A 16903-nucleotide genomic window follows, 5' to 3' on the forward strand; every position below is an offset into this window, starting at 1 on the left:
AGCCAGCTGCAGGTATAAAGAGCAGCTTCCACAGGAAAATTTAACAGGCCACTACCAATCCATCCCATGGGGAAAGGACTGCAGCTCCAGCAATGGGTACACTCTGTGTTGAGGACCAGCGATGACAAGTGGGGAAAACTTGTCAAGGAGGCACAGGGTGAAAATATGACTCTTCATGTGTACACGAGCCTGCTGATGCACACAGATACATCCCTGCAGTCTTTACGAGTCACAGAAAACAATGTGGAAATCCGGAAGGAGCTCACAAGTCTGCTGTGCAGCACCCACCATCTGTTACCATTCCAAAACGCTTTATCCACTGCTCAGCTTTGCTCATGCAAGAAAAATAGTCGCCCTGGGGGGTTGCATCCTAGGAGTAATGATGTAGCACATTCAGTTTAGACTTGTTGATCACATTAAGAACTGCTGTCTTAGCCAGAAATGTGTTACTGAGAAAAGGCCTCTCTGTTCCACCAACATTGCTATGGCAACTATAGGAATATTTAAACTTACTCCTGCACCACACTCAGGAGACTTTTGCTTCAACAAACAGGGAGAACTGAGATTTATTTAGTGTCTGGTCCACTTTCCCAGGGGTTCACACACAGAACTGCTGTACTTAACCTTTCATCATGAGGTTACTATCCAGAAATACTGATTAGAAAATGTAAATCATTCTGCTAACCTCTTTCAAAAGACACCTTGTGCTACAGATACACTCTCCCTGTGTAAATGTTTTCTAAGTATATTGATGTCTTTGTTAAATTCTTAATGCTTTGGGCTGTGGAATAAGTAAAAAATCAATAGGGACATAAATTTTAAGAAGGATTGCAATGATTAGCTGTGTTTTTGGCTATTGGTGGCAAAAGGTAATTTGACCTCCTACTAGTTGGAATACTTGATTTCATTTGATCCTGACTTACATGCCAATCTCTGGATTTTGTCCCATATCCAAAGATTTCAACTAGCATGGAATCAGGCTACATCCCAATAAACACAACTAGAAGGAAGCTGTCACAAGAAGCAAGGACTCTTAAGGAAAATATATTTCAAGTACTCTGTGTTAGAAATATAACACATCTAGTAAAAGTCAAAAACAAAATGTCAGGGGAAAAAAACGGCCAGGAAAAAAAATAATTTTGCAATCAATAATGGTGATGCTTGAGAAAAAAACAACAGCCACAGGAGACTGCAGAGGTCAGGACTAACACAGTGTTGTCCTGGTGCACAAAGAATATTGGTAGAGGAAGGGAGAAGCCATTTGCAGTATAAAATGGTGACACAAGTTAATGGCCCTGAACACACAGCACAGTTTAAGGCTTGTTAATGATCATTAACAGTGGCACCAATGTCGATGCAGCAATGGGGATTAACATCTGAGCACAAACTGCCCAAGATCTGCTGCTAAGCCAGCAGGAAATGTGGCACCTTGGAGGTTTCAGTAACAGGAGAGCAGAGAGGGGCACAGTGGGTGCAACAGGTCCTGACAGTGTGGTGGGGCAGGGAAGATCAGGTAAAACAGCCACTAAGTCACACTGGGTAAAGGCCAGACCACAGCCAAGAAAAAAAACTACTGAGGAAAAAAACTTATTGTGGTACTGACAGTCCAAGAAAAAAAAAAAATTAATGAGGAAAAAGCACCAAACAAACCACCAACAAAAACTAAGACTAACAAGAAAATAAAATTCTTCCTAAAGCAAAATCGTTCATCAGTTGAGAAACCGCAATTCCTGGATCAAAGGACACTACAATGCACATTATACTTGGTACAGGGCTGGTACCTCCACAGCCTCCCCCTGAATGACCAATTACCAATCCACAGTTGGCTCACAGAGAACCTTCAGCATCAGCACAAACACAGTCCCAGCCTCCTCCAGTCAATTCCCCAATGAGAGAATTCAATCATTCAATCTGATTCACAAAAACATGGTCTAAATTACTTTGTTTAAGAAGTTATTTAAAAAAAAAAAATCAATTGAATTGTATCAATCAAGCCTTTTATTCCCCTCTTTAGCAGTTTCTGAGAGAAACATCAGCCAGCCTGGAGATGCTCTATTTATCTTCTCAAAATTTCTGGGCCTTTCCCAAAATTTTGTCTTCAGACTTGGAAAAACCTCGGTGTGTATTTCACACAACTTGCTGGAGTTTTAGGAAAGAAGAGTTTTAGCTGAAAGCCTCCAAAGATTGGAGTGCTATCTTGGGATTTTTTTTTTCCTTGTTCTTCCACAGGCTGCTTTTCTCAGCACAGAGAATCAAAGTCCAACCCCCTGTGCTGCCTTTCAGAAATAAACTTTTCACAGAGAACCACAGGCAACAAAACAACTCCCTGGCCTGGCTTCCAGCTCCAGGCTCTGCACACAGAGATTCCAACAAAAAAATGAAAGCTCTGTGCAGGGCTGGCACGAGGAACACTGAGCACACCCCTCTCCACTGCTGCCCTGACAGAGCATCAATGCATCACATCACAGCACATTTGTGAGCACCAAACACAGCCCCTGCCACACCAAAAATGCTCTTGTACACAGTGGCTGCATTCCAGCCTGGCCACTTCAGACTCTCGCCTCGTTTAGGGGACAGGAAAAAAAAATAAAATACAGGAGTCCAGTCTTAGTATCTATCACTGATTGCAAGAGTAATACCAACCTATACAGATATGTAATGGTAGAAGAGGTATTTCTTTGCTTCTTGAATCCAACTCAGCAATAAATTCCTGGAGCAGAATGTCTTATTGCTCAGTGACGGATTATTTCTTGCACTTGACCCATATCCATCGACAAACATCACAACACACTCAGCTCTGTGAGAACAAGTTTGTGTTTATCTCAGGCACAGGAAAAGCTTCCTTTAAGAAGTGCCAAATGTTTTAAACCATATTTGACTGCACAAAGTTGGCGTATGTGCTGCTGTGGAATCCATGCTCCATGCTTCCCAGACCACTTCCATTTTTATCATAAACCATTTTAAAGCAATTTCAACCACCTTCATGCCAGGTTTCCCAGACCCACTTTTTATTTTATTTTTCAGGATAGACAAGAGAGAATAGAGACCCAAGGGAAGCACCAGCTCCAGCAAAGGCCACTATCTACACATTTCCCTCCCCAGGTGAAAAAGGCAGCATTCAGCATGAGAAACATGCCAGCGACAGCCACAAATAAAATCATGGGCAGACACTCTCTCAGTTGCTCTTTAAGGAAAGCAAACGTGGTATAAGAAGCTGAAGTAATACTTCTTCAGCCAGGTAATATCTTTCCATGTTCACTGCAATACACAGTCTACAAAACAGGACAGTGAAACCACCTGTCAACTGTAAAGTAAAAATGCTTTAAAACTAAATTTTTGGAGAGACTGTACTAAACAAAATAAATGTTTGCAAAATAAATGTGAAGAGAGCAGAAGGATTTCCTCGCTAAACCAGTCCCATGGTTTCTCTAATGTTCAAATGGGATGTCATCATCTATTCTCTTATCTCCTTGCTGCGTGAAAATAGAGATGCCCACATCAGAGCTAGCAACTACTCAGCAAATGAAAGCTTCAGCTGAGGCTAATACAGGAAATCTGGAAACACCATAAAAACCCAAAAATAAAACAAGTAAATAAAGTTAATGCAAGAACTTGAGTTAAAAAAACAAACTGGAGTAAAAATATTTCTGACTTAGATAGAATGGTTTATTATCATCTGCAAAGAAAAACATTAAAGCTGTAAAAGGGGAAGAAACCAAAAAAAATGTTGAAGAATCTTTGCCTTGAAAATATGTGTGCATGAAAAAATCATTTGCTTTGAAAATTACATCTGAACGGGGTGTGCCTGCTGAGACTGCTAGCACAAACTTGGATTTTACTTTTTGATGGACAAAGTAATAAACCCACTTCCAAAACAGAGATTTACAGTAAGAGAAGGAGGTGCAGAGATACTCTTCCTCCAGACAACTTTCATTGGAGTGCTGCATTCACACTCAGGCTGGCTGGTTAAAGAAAGGAACCCTCTTTGCTTCTCTCCCTGAAGTGGCACCACAAACCCTTTCTCCTGTGCTGGCACACAAACAAAAACACAAAAACACACAAAACCACTCATGCTCAGGTGATTTGCTGAGCTCTGCCACAGAGACAGGATTCCAGGGCACTGCCTGCTGCAGGCCATCATTCACACTGCAGCTCCTTCTGCAACACTATTGAAATAAATGAGAAATGCTGTCATTGTGCTGACTATACACCCATGGGACAGAGTACCACCAATGATACACTCTATCATGTACAGGAAAGAGTGGCAAAGAATGAACAGAGAAAAATGCAAGCAACTCACATGTCCACAGAGGAATAAACACAAATATTATGAATTTTATTGTTATTAACATCTACAGTCCCTGAAATAAGAGATGTAAGTACAGGCCTCAGTAAGAGAATGCACATCTGTTGAGTCCTCAATATTTCCCAAAGGGCAGCACACGTATTTCTAAGTAACTTAAGAGAAATTGGGAAAATATTCTGAAAAAATTCTTCGCTCTGCACCAATGAGCTGTCAGGTTCAACTCCTTTCATTATACACTGGCAGCATTTTAAATTCTTATTTCCTATTAGAAAACCTGAAGATCAATAGTGCTAAAGGAAGATGTACTCCCATTTAAGGTCTCAAAAAATATGCCACACAACTGGAATGCATTCTGAAATTAAACACCTTCCCAACTAACAGGGATTGGATAATGGTTGTGTCTCCACCATGCTCTCCACCATGTCCTTTAACAGCCAAAGTGATCAGATTTAGAACTGAAAGCTTAGTACACTACTAAGTTATTTTCAACAAAATTACTAGCTATCATCCCTATTTTCTTACTCTTTCCTTTGTAAGTTCTTTTAAAGAAAGAAAAAAAAAATCCAAATCAGGTTTTAAAAATATATATATAGCCTTTGAAATAAACCAAAATAGACTGAGAAAAAAAGAAAGGGAGGAAAAAATCTGGATATCTGCACAGGTACATCTTTACATATTATATAAAATGGGAATATATTTTGTCACTTTTAAGGCTAGCTCATAGCGTTCCTTTTACTTTCTTCAGCAACATCTGATTATCCCAGATAAAGACCAACATCTCCTCTCCAGCTTAAGACATTTGCATAATTATTAACTTTGGTGGCAAGCACATAAAATTGCAGACTCAGTTTCAAGCAGAAAAGGAAATGGACTGTAAAAACTTCTGCATTTAAGGGCTTCTCTTATTAAAGAGCAGTCTAGAAATAGCGACATGGGGATGGATTTTGTAGTGAAGGAGCCTTCAAACAAGGAAGAAATAACGCACTCAGAAGATAATGTCAGAGAAATTCAAAGATCAGTAGGCAGAGCTTCATTAAATGGCAGCAGTTAAACACCAGGCCTTACCCAAGGACACAGAGATTCATCCACCACCTGAAACACTTCAATCTTTCTTTTTGTTTTTCGACAATACACGCTCCAGACCCTGAAGACACTGCTTACAGCAGGAACCACTTTTGCAATCTCTATTCCTACCCTTTCCCAGGAGATAAAGATGATAAAACTTTCAGATGGATACAAATTATCCTATTCCAGGAGGAGCAAAAGGTAGTAAGTAGCTATTTATTTTCTGCTAAAATCATTCTGTGCGGAGTTCACTTACCCTGCCAATATCCAAAGAAAGTGCCAAATGCTCCCTCCCAGCTCCACAGTAATGAATCTGAATATGAAGTTGTATATTTCATTTTCTATGTACATAACACCATCACTGCAATGCCACAGCGCCAGGAAATAGAGTCTTAAAAAATAAAAATAGAAGCAGGAAGCAGAAATGCTGCTTTGCAAGAATATTCCTTGGGGTTTTCTATTGCCCAAGATATTGGATATCATTAACTATACTGGCTATTTTGAAAGAAAATGTGAAAAAAAAATCCCCAAATCTGCACACATTTTTTCTGTGTTTATCAGAAATACTAAACAAATCATAATTTCTTAATTACCCCCACTTTTTTTTATTTATTCTGCACACACATACTCTAATAAACAAAATATACTTTCTTTCCTTCTTTTTTTTTTTTCTTTTGTACTATTGGACTTCACTGTTTCTGTGGCCAATAAATTCAGGAGAACACCTAACTGCAAGCTCAGAAGTTTTCCCACTGGCTCAGAAAACCAACATTGCAGAGACTGGATATTAGTACAAATGTACTGTTAATAAAACACAGGGCTTTTCTCTAATAAATAGCATTTCTAACATTACTTTGAAGAGATGGAAAACTTCATACCTGTACAATCTCACAGCTTCTAGACTGGATTGTTTACAACTTTTTTTGCATGATACCAATACAAATTATAATTTTTGCATGATGCTAATAAAATTAGATTTTACTGTAGAAGCATTTTAAGATGGATTTTGAATATCACAGGAGAAACCTGTATCCAAGCAAGGCTTCAGCATTAAATTCTACATTTCTTTTTATCACATCTGGAAAACTCATAAAAGAAGCTTTGCTCTTATTACAGGCTGTAGAAGAGAGTTAAGAAATACAATAAACTGCATGTTTTATAACATCACCAGTGTTTAATATAACTCCATCCACAAGACTTTTAGTTTTATTGTCCTGGGTTTTGAAATTAGTACTATTTTTTATGCATAGAATATTATGCACATGCTATGAAGAACTACTAGAGTTCTTAGGAGAATAATCTCATGGATTTTTTAAGTAACAAGAGTAATAGATGGAACCAGCACAGTGATCTTCTCCCACTATTCATTTACCTGCTTTCAGTGACCAGTTTATTTCATAATACTGGGTCTTTGATAACTTTATTTAATAATTAGGACTAGTGTTTTTTCAGATAGGATGGGGTCAGGGGCAGCTGTTTTGTGAATTTAACAGAGAACAACAAATTGAAAACATGCCTTATGATTTTATTAGCAAATAGTCTTACAGGAAAAGAGTTTTCTGCCAAGCACAAGAAACTGCTCCTCTTGGCAATAGAAATGTTCCAGCTTTACCCAGTATCACATCTTTTTGCACTGACTGCAGACAGAAACCAGCTCAAAAAAAACTAAGGGCAACTCAGCAGAGATGAGATGTCATTGGAGCAGCTGGGGAAAGGGAGTGGCAGGAAACTAAACTGTGTCCCTTCTCTCAGCCCTAAACTAATGGGTACCAGCACCAGAGCAGGTCCTGAAAAAAAACAAGATTGACCATACTCATCTCCTACTTATGCTTTTGCTCTTAAATGCACTTATCCTTATTCTACCCACTTCATTCTTCTGAGTTTGTCACAAAGCAATAATTCAATCCCACAGCTCCCTACTAGGTAAAGCAGTTTTAGTTAGAGTTGAACACCAAAGCTGCTACAATTGCAGCATTATTTCCATGCAAAGTCATTCTGAATTTACACACACAGCCACCAGACTGCCAGACTCCTGCCTGACACAGAGCACCCCACAACAGTTTTGCCTTGCCCAGCTTTGCACAAATCCTGTTGTCATTCCTTTGATTCTGTCACCTGCAGTAACATCCAGATTACCGCAATGACACAAAACCAAACAGCCGCTACTGCATTACGTGCACATTTCTTACAGAGAGGAGGTGAACAAGGCAAGGCATCAGGAGAAAAGGAAGAAAATGAGTTGAAAAAAAGAGTTTCAATTGGTTTTTTTAGATTAAAACTGCTTAATTTTGGAGGAATCTGCATGCCATGCACAAATCATTAAATAAATTAGAATACTCAATACAATTCATAGTCATCAGAAAATGACTATTACTGTACAAGTGCATTGAAACATTCAGGTCTTTTCTAGATGCAAAGAGAACCAGTTCTCAAATCCCAAAGTCCAGATATTAACAGAATTGATCTTATTGTGAATCCACAACCAAGATCCAGTTCTCAAACACAATTCTTCATCACCGCTTCCAACTGAGTCAGGAAATGAACAGATAATTTTAGTGGGTTTCTACTAGACAGAGCTTTAAAATTAGAAAGCCACTTCAAAAATTAATGCAAGAGACGTGATTCAGTGCAACAAGGAAAACTGGGACATTGGCCAATTTCAAGAAGGTTTGAAATTTTAACTGGCTTTCTATTTCTTAGTGACTGGATAATATCATTCAATACTTAAAAAATTTACCTAGTTTCAAATCAAGTGAGATCTTATAAACTTACCATTAATCCATTTGGCTTCTGGATTATGAACTATGAACTCTTTTCTGAAGAGATCTTCCAAGGATAATCTGTTTTCTGATGAATTTGCAAGTTCATCTAAAATAAATACAACAAGATCATTTTAGATAATTACTGAAAATAATATATTCAGTGTTGTTTGCAAAACGCTGGAATTATAGAACCAGAAGTCCTGTTGAAATTGATAACAATACCTTGCTCTTATTTTTTTTCATAACAAGAAAAGTATCATTTTTGTTTAGTAAAGCTTCAGGAAACAAAGAATTGGTACCTTTTGGACAGGAAAACTACAGGATTTAGTGATTGACTATTTATTATATTGGGACTTCTGCAGCAAAGCTGTTTCTTAGCACAGCTCCACACCACAAAAAATTACAAACCAATACCAAAATTTCCTGACAGCCAAAGGATGTTGGCCATATTGAGCACCTTATGCTGAGAGAAGCTAGATAAAAAAACTCCTGAAAGGAAATTTGGAACTGACTTCACCTATTCAACAATTTGAAATTAAATTTTAAAAAATCTACATGCACGTTTTACAGCCTGTGCCTGCTTTCTAGTGACGTGAACAACAGAACTTGTGTTTCTCCCAAACATGAGAGAACCCAGGAATGCTGTGCTTCTGAACGTTAGCCAACATTGACTCACAAAACAAAACAAAACTGAAAAATATAATTCTCCTGCATCCAAAATCATCTCTACACTTCAGAAAACCAAAAAAGAAGCCCTGCTAAATATGTGTTCTTGTGCTGTAAGCTAAAAAAACCCGCAGTGAAATTCTATAGCAAACTGCTGCACCAAGAGTGGTAATGTTGAACCATTACTATTAAAGTACAAGTTTTAGTGTCAAAAGACAAACCCACGAAGTTTCCAAGCAAGAGTCACTGGCAGCAGCCCTGAACTTCACCTAAACTGCTTTAGGCTGTTTAGAGCAGCAGCTGCCAAAAGCTGTGCTCTTTGCTGCCTGTGCCCTGATTTTGTGCACTTCCCACACAACCAGTCCAGGTTTTTAAATAATTTTGTGTTATTGGGCAGGTTACCATAAATTACCGCACTCTTTCTTTTTTCTCTATGAAGTTTTTCTTTCCTTTGCCATGAGAGGAACTTTGTGTTAGGCAAATTTTGTCCTTACTGATATTAAACCTTTGTGTCAAGCCACAATGTTAGCGGGACATTTTTAAGAAAGAAACCTGCTTTGTAAAGGTCATATCCCTTCATACGTTTTGGATGAAAATGTGACCTCCAAAGAGAATGAAGTCAATCAACAGTTTTGTTATTGGTCTTTATTCAGCCAAATTTCTCAATTGGAGGGCCAGCTGAAAGCTTACTGTAACCAACAGCAATATGATATTTTTGCCTTTAAACGTCAGCACTGCCTGCTGCAGTCCCTTCAGCTGCTTAAATTAACAAGGTGCATCCTTGGTGTACTGAAGAGAAACTCCCTTTTAATGCACATCATGAATTTACAATAGACATGAGGCCATCCCAGCTGCTGCATTTTGCACATGTTGCTCCCTCCCAGGCCACAGCAGGGCTCTGGGAAACACTCACCACTTTAATCAACTCCTCTTGCACTTCATGTCTTGTAAGGCCAAGCATGCAGACTTGTCCAAATCCTCTCTCATAAGACAAACATTCTAATCCTTAAATAAGCTTTTCTGCCCTCCTCCTACCTTCCAGGAATCAAAATAGTCTATTTAGGGTTGTTTGGGTTTTCTTTTCATCTGCCAGTCCAGCATGGGACACAATACTCCACTCGCAGTCTTACAGGAGCTTTACAGCAGAGCAACATTATCTCTCTTGATTTATACCTAATCCCTCTGTTTACACATCATGGGACCTTGTTAGCTCTTGCTCCTGCCACATACTGTGTTTTTATCTTCAAAGTAAGCACATGTTGTTACGTGTGCTCTATTCAGCTCCACAAACACATTCTTGTGTCTTCAAAACACTGCTTCCGACTTAACAGCATCAAGCACTGGGCTCTTCACATGCCCATTATCCCCCTGCTCCATAACCTTGTTGACAGCCCACCCTCGACAAGCTGTTTTCCATCACCTATTTGGATTCAGCACACCCTGGCCCTGATGCTGTTTAAAATTCCAAACGTGTTCCCCTCCTGTCTGAGAGTCTGTTTCTACTCATTGTGACCCTTTATTTCCTGCCAGTTTGCCAACTAGCAATCAAGCTCACACAAGCTGATATGTTGTCAAAGACTGCCCTACCTATGACAGGTTTTTTTTTTTTTTTCAATTGCTTAAACAAAAATCACTAAAACAATACATCAGCTGAGGCTATTAGAGAAGAAAGGAACACCAGCTCTGCTCTCTGCTTTCTATCACATCTCTGGTAAGAAATCTCAATATAAATTGGATTTTAAAGTAAGTTTTAAATTGCAGTTGGCGTTTGTAAGCTGAAAAAAAAAATTGGCATCTTCAAGCAACTTTACTAGACATTTTAGAAGTCATTTTTTTAATGCTAAGATTTAACCAAAGCAGAGCCCTGTTTGTAACCCTCAACTCTACCTTTGCCTTCTGTCAATCCCTCAGATGCCCAGTTTATCTATAACAGGATGAATTACACACCGTGGGAGCCCTCAAAACAGTAGTGGGTCAATCTTCATTGAGCACAAGCAGAAATGGGTTGTACCCCACCATGTTTCTACTCAGAGGGGAGAAGAGGAGGGGGTGGCCCTGTGTGTCAGGGGCCAGCACAGAGCTGCACCTGAGGATGGAGGAGGAGCTGACCTCATGGGTCAGCATTAAAGAGGGGACAGTGACAGGTGACATCACAGTCACCTTGGGGGCTGTTAAGACCCTTGGGGCCACCCAAGCTGAGACAGAGGAGACTGTCCTCACATCCACAAGCCCTGGTCCTCGTGGTGACTTTGACCACCCCAACACCTCCTGGGGGAACAGCACAGTGAGGCATAACCAACACAAAGTTCCTGGAATGCATTGTTGGTAACTCTTCTCCAAGTGACAAGGACAAGGACCTGTTGGAGAGGTCCAGAGGAGGCCACAAAGATGCTCAGGGGGCAGCAGCATCTCTGCTATGGAGACGTGGGGGAGATTGGAGACACTTCAGCCTGGAGAAAGCTCCAGAGAGACCTTAGGGCACATCCCAATATCTAATGGGGTTCCAAGAAAGCTGGAGAGGGACTTTTGGACTGTCAGGGAGTGACAGGACAAGGGGAAATTGCTTTAAACTGAAAGAGGGCAGGTTTAGATTAGGGTGTTAGGATGAAATTCTTCCCTGTGAGGCTGGTGAGGCCCTGGCACAGGGTGTCCAGACAAACTGTGGCTGTCCCTGGATCCCTGGAAGTGTTCAGAACCAGGACAGGGCTTGGAGCCATGTGGGATAGTGGAAAGTGTCCCTGCCCTTGGCAGTGGGTCTGAATGAGATGATTTTAAGGTCCCTTCCAACCCAAACCAATCTCTGATTTTAGGATGTACCTGTTTTATTTTAAAGACTTCCTTTTACTACTTTGTATTTATTACATTACAAAATAGCCTACTATCTCTTTTTCATTTCCATTATAAATTTCACTTAATTATTCCTTGAAGGAATGATATTTCCAATGTTCTGACACTATTTACCACAGATTTCTGTATTTCGGTCTGAAATTATATATATATATATATTTCTGTAAAGCAAATGACACAGATTACAGAAGATACAAACAAAATCAAATGCTAAAGACTAAATGAGTACTTTTTAACTGCAAATCCAATTAAAAACAGTTCAAGTACTGGCATGTATTAATTCAAAGTGACAAACCTGTTTGTGCTTACTAAACTACAAGACTCCAAAACTTGAAATTAATGGCCTTGCTATTCCTCACGAGTTTATAGGATATTATTTTTGCAGGTTAAATGCAGTCTAAACACTTCATAAAATCTGCCTTCTAACTTAGCAAATAAAAATAATAATTATGTACTGTAGTATGCCATTAACTGAAGCTCCCTACTGACTTTTCTGTGGAAAAAAGAAGTTTTTACACTAGAAATTAGGATAAAGGCTTGATGTTAAAAGCCATCTGAAAAGTGGAAAAACACCACTAGTAAACTGTATGCAAGCTAGCAGGTGTAACTGGGAATTAGAATAGCTCACTTTGTGTTATCATGACAAAGGAGGAAACTTGCCAGGAAATAGTCAGATATCAAAACCTGCCTGCCAATTTACAGCAGTTACAGGGAGTCTTTACAGAATTGAACAGAAACCTGAACCTTTTTTCAGTAAATATACACCAAAAAAAAAAAATCTAGTTTGCTTTCTTTTCCTTTAAGAGTAGTATGAGAGAGGATATGGAGAGGTCGTTCTAACCCTGAACAGTTTATCTACTGGACATAATCCAAATGGATTCTCTCTTCCCAGAGCTCGATTTTACTCAACCCTTTCCACAAAAAGCATTTTTCTGACCATTTGTCTGACCTAAATGTTCCCTAAAGTAATTTTTCTGAAAAGGTGTCCTTTTTTCTCCATCATGTGTGAGTTTTCCTTGAGTCTATGATTAGAGGTAGGTGCCACTTTGCTCAACAGTAAGTGCACATATCAGCAGGCATGGTTTTAATGCCAACAGCAATATTTCAGTAAGGGAGTTTGAGTCTTCCACACCATCAGAAACTCTAAGTTAACATGAAGGTAGAACATGAAGGTCAGTCCCAAAAGGAAAAAACAACTTTAAGTGTTGTGGCAAAACACCTGTACAGGGGAGGCCAAATCCATACAATTCTTAGGCTGCTCTTCAGTGGGTTTTCATACAAAAGTTTTCAGCTGCTAATACATTCAACTGAACATTTGTCAGTTTTGAAATACAGATCAACACTGGTTGATCAGATGGGTCTTCACACAATTCCTACAAGGTGGAACACACTGCCATGATGCAAAGCAAGAACAAGTTGATTCAAAGGCAGGAGTGATTTAAAGGCACTGATATCTCAAAATCTACCTATGACTATTTCAGTATATGCAGGTGTGAGATGAAATCTCAAAGACATAAAATAGAATAAAAGCAGTAGAAGGAAGGTGCCTGTGTTATATTTATACTGACATCCAAACCAAATGATGGCATCTCATGCACAGTCCCCTGTGTCTCTGGACTGGCCACTAATTCCAAATATAAAGATATATTTATAAGATTATTCCTAAGGTATTTTCTTTGGCTTTCTCTTAAATACTTCTCCATCAATCCACTCCAAATATTAAACAAAAACCACTAGATTCAAAATGCAGTTACCCCAGAGGACAGACAGGCTCCTGTTCTGAAACTTCCAAGTTTTTCCACTCCAGTCCCCTGCTTTAACAAGGACAACTTCATTCTTTGGCATCTCTGTGCACTTTCTTTGTCATTGCACTTTTCTAATTTTGAAGAAAACCAGCAGGGGTATTTGCCTGCAAGCCTTCTACTCCCAGGTATGGAGCAGTGTAGCAATTTCTACTTGCTGAGAGCAATGGAGTTTATTTCATGTACTCCTTAGTCCACCGGGGCTCACAGAGAGTTCCTGAGCCCCAACAAGTGGTTACTGGGCTGGGTGTTCATTCAGACTCTGCCACTAATGCTTTACATCACTGGATGGTTTGTTCTTCCACTTTTCCATCTCTTTGTTGAGAACATTAAGACATTTATAAAGATCATGAATATTTTCATAGATGAAAAGCAAGATCAAATGATCAGAAATGTTACTAAAATTGTTGGCACAATACATTTACTCAAACCACAACCATAATTGTAGCACAGAGGTTTCAGGTTTGAACAAAAGCTAAGGTATTAAAAGGCCAAAATACATCTCTTATTTCAACAGAGATCCTGCTTAGTATTGTAAGGTCAAGTTATATTTCATGTAATAAAAGGTAATGCAAAAATAAAACTAAGAATTTCCTTTTAGTTTTATTACCCTTTCTATCTTCAGTGGAAGCTAAAGCCTCTTTGAAGTCTTTTGCAAATTAATTACCCTTCCTTTTAAAAACATGCATATGGAAGCATTGATCCCTCTATCAAAAGGCAGGACAGCTGCTGCTCAAAACTTGACAGAAGTCAAATGACAACTGTTAGTGCACACAGACCTAAGAGTTTCTTATATTGCGGACAAAACAATGTGTAAATAATTGCAGGCAAAAGAGATCATTGCTGTTGTGTTTAGAGTATCAGGAAGTACATTTTTGCCTCCAAAAAAATACCAGTGAAACAATTCTGAGCAATAACCATCTGAAGTTATCATCATTTCCATAAAAAGAAGCAGCATGATGTACAGTGTTTAGGGGAATTCACATGAAATCTAAAAAGCACCCATCCGTACAGGCAGAACTAAATAGGGAGAGCACTCTCTGATGCTCAAAATAGCACTAGAAATGAACACTGAAACATCCCAAGGTAACAGAGGACATTTGCACTGAATATCTTCATTTACACCTATTATATTTTATGAGAAGGATTTTCAAACCCAAATATTTATAATAACTAATCAGCATCAACTTTGATCTGAGCACTTCAGAAGAGCCAAATGTGAGGGGGTCTCTATTTTTTTTTTCCTCCTCTCAAATCCTGGACATCCCAAAGTGATCTTAACACGTATTCATGGCAAAGTAGCTTCAGCTAGAGTGCTTAGCACCTGCCAACAGACCAACAGAGTAGCAAAATATCTGCTTCCCAAACCATACTAATAATTCATAATAATCATGCAAATTAATAATGAAAGTGAAGTGGGAACAGCAATCATTAGGGTCAAAACAGGGCAAGTATCTATCCTACAATGCACCTCCAAAGCTTTCCATGGTAAGCATTTCCAACCCACAAGAAAACCCCAGTTTTACAGACCTAGATTGTTCTAGGAGGAAGGTTTTTATTTATATCAAGTTTCACAGTCTCTATGGGGTATCTTAGAGCATCTGAGCTGACAGAACTAGTTTTCACTCGCATGACTTGAACTGAAATGTAGGTCCCAGCTTACACAAGTTTTCAACCAAGATCTCTGGATTTTGAAACAGCCTCAGAGATGCTGTAATTCACTGAGCTTTTTAAACATACTTTTTTTAAAAAGTTAACATTCCCCTAGGTTGTTTATTCTTTTTCCATGAGTGCATTCAAAGACTTCAGTTTACATTTTTACATCATTAATAATTCTATATAGGTGCAAGAGCCACAACTGAAAGTTATTATTGCAGATTCCAGCAAACACTCAATATTTTACAAGTCTTCAAAAAAAAAAGCTACCTCTCCTCGAAACAAAAAACAGTCTTAAAGTGTACCAGGATACACTACTATGTGCCCTCAACATCTCTTTTTAGTTATTCCCTGATAAAGGCTCCTATTCACTGAGACTACAGCAGCACAACTTCACTTTCATTTTTTCTCAACACAATCAACGTGGAAATAAGCAAACAGTAATTTTGGACAGCACCATGCACAAGGAGTAGGTATTTACACAAAACAGGGGAAGCAGAGCATCCATACTGTTCCTGCACACTCCTTCCAGCTGCTTCATCCTCTCTGACAAGCAAAGCTTTTTGATCCTTTCCCATTCAGCCTGACCATCTTCCTTTAAAGCAGCAGCACTCTGCTGCTGCCCTTGCTCATGCACAGGCTCAGCCAGTTCCCCTTGGTGACTTCACCTCGTGGCCAAACAGCCTGGAACATCATTATTTAACTGAAAAGAGCTTCATTAACTTTCTGGTTTACACAAACTGAGCACTTGAATGGTGGGATATTTGCAGACCAATATTGACTATCTAGGCATGCCATACAAATCAGGCACTTTACACCCTAACTTTAAAACTAGGATTCAAAGATTTTGTTTTTCTTTAAAACTTGTGCCGTGTTTGCTCTTTTTTTCTCTTTTTTTGCTCTTTACTTCTTCCCCCCTCCCTTTTTTATTTATTTTTTTTTCCTGTGACTTAACCACTACTTTCTCCTATTTGTTTCTAAAAGAAATAAAACGGAAGAAGCTTGTGCATGTCCACATGGAAGATCCATGTTGGTGATTCAGTGGGAAGTTGCATTCTCAGAACCAGTTTTCTGTAGCATACAATTTTCTTTTAGCTTACCTGTGAATCTGAAACTACACAAGAAACCAACAACAAACTCCTGAAGTCAGCTCACACCTGCTGAGGCTTACCAGGACTGTTGTAGCCTCCTCAAGGCCAACACAATCCTAAGGACCTATTGCCAACCCCAAACTGCTTTTTTTTTCCTGCTCCTCAAGGCCTCCAGTAGCTCCCCAGTCCCTACAGGCACCAAATTTGCAATAGCCACAAAGTTAAAAATGCTTAAAAATGCAAGAGACACTTCAACATTCATTGCTTTTGATGACTGCATTATGAATCACACACCTTTAATAAGATAAAATAAAGAAGTAGGTTACCTGGGGTTAAAAGAATGACTGACATAGTGATGAGTGAACAAACAACTAGAATCACCAGCAGCGCAATAGCAATTCCCTTCCAGTTCCTCTGCGGAGGGCTGTTACTTCCAAGTTCCTACAGGAATGGAAAAGAATGAAATAAAAGGAAAAGACCACGTTTCATAAACATACATTTCCAGAACTATTAGTGACAGGAAAACTGCTCTGCACGCTCATAATCACAGCAAGGGAGGTGATCATGATCCCTCCCTTCTCCACAGCACACAGAGTCATCCAGAGGTGTGTAACTCTCATGCTTTTTTAATAGATCTCTTTCTTTTTTTTTAAAATACATACATGTAATTTTATACCCCTAAGAGACAATCGAATGATCTTAGGCAAG

At 39.1% G+C, this 16903-nt stretch overlaps 1 protein-coding gene across 1 annotated transcript in view; it reads right to left on the bottom strand.

Annotated features, from left to right (window-relative positions):
- The window catches only part of DPP10 (dipeptidyl peptidase like 10), a 194453-nt gene extending 177821 nt beyond the window's left edge, over window positions 1-16632 (bottom strand). The window contains exons 1-2 of the mRNA XM_066323135.1: window positions 16522-16632; window positions 8144-8239 (exon numbers count right to left, since the gene is read on the bottom strand). Coding sequence (XP_066179232.1) covers window positions 8144-8239; window positions 16522-16546 — 121 coding nt within the window. The 5' untranslated portion in view covers window positions 16547-16632. The remainder of the gene's footprint in view (window positions 1-8143; window positions 8240-16521) is intronic.
- Window positions 16633-16903: the final 271 nt, after the last annotated feature.

The sequence above is a fragment of the Sylvia atricapilla genome, chromosome 7 (assembly GCF_009819655.1).
Source record: "Sylvia atricapilla isolate bSylAtr1 chromosome 7, bSylAtr1.pri, whole genome shotgun sequence".
Classification (NCBI taxonomy): Eukaryota; Metazoa; Chordata; class Aves; order Passeriformes; family Sylviidae; genus Sylvia; species Sylvia atricapilla.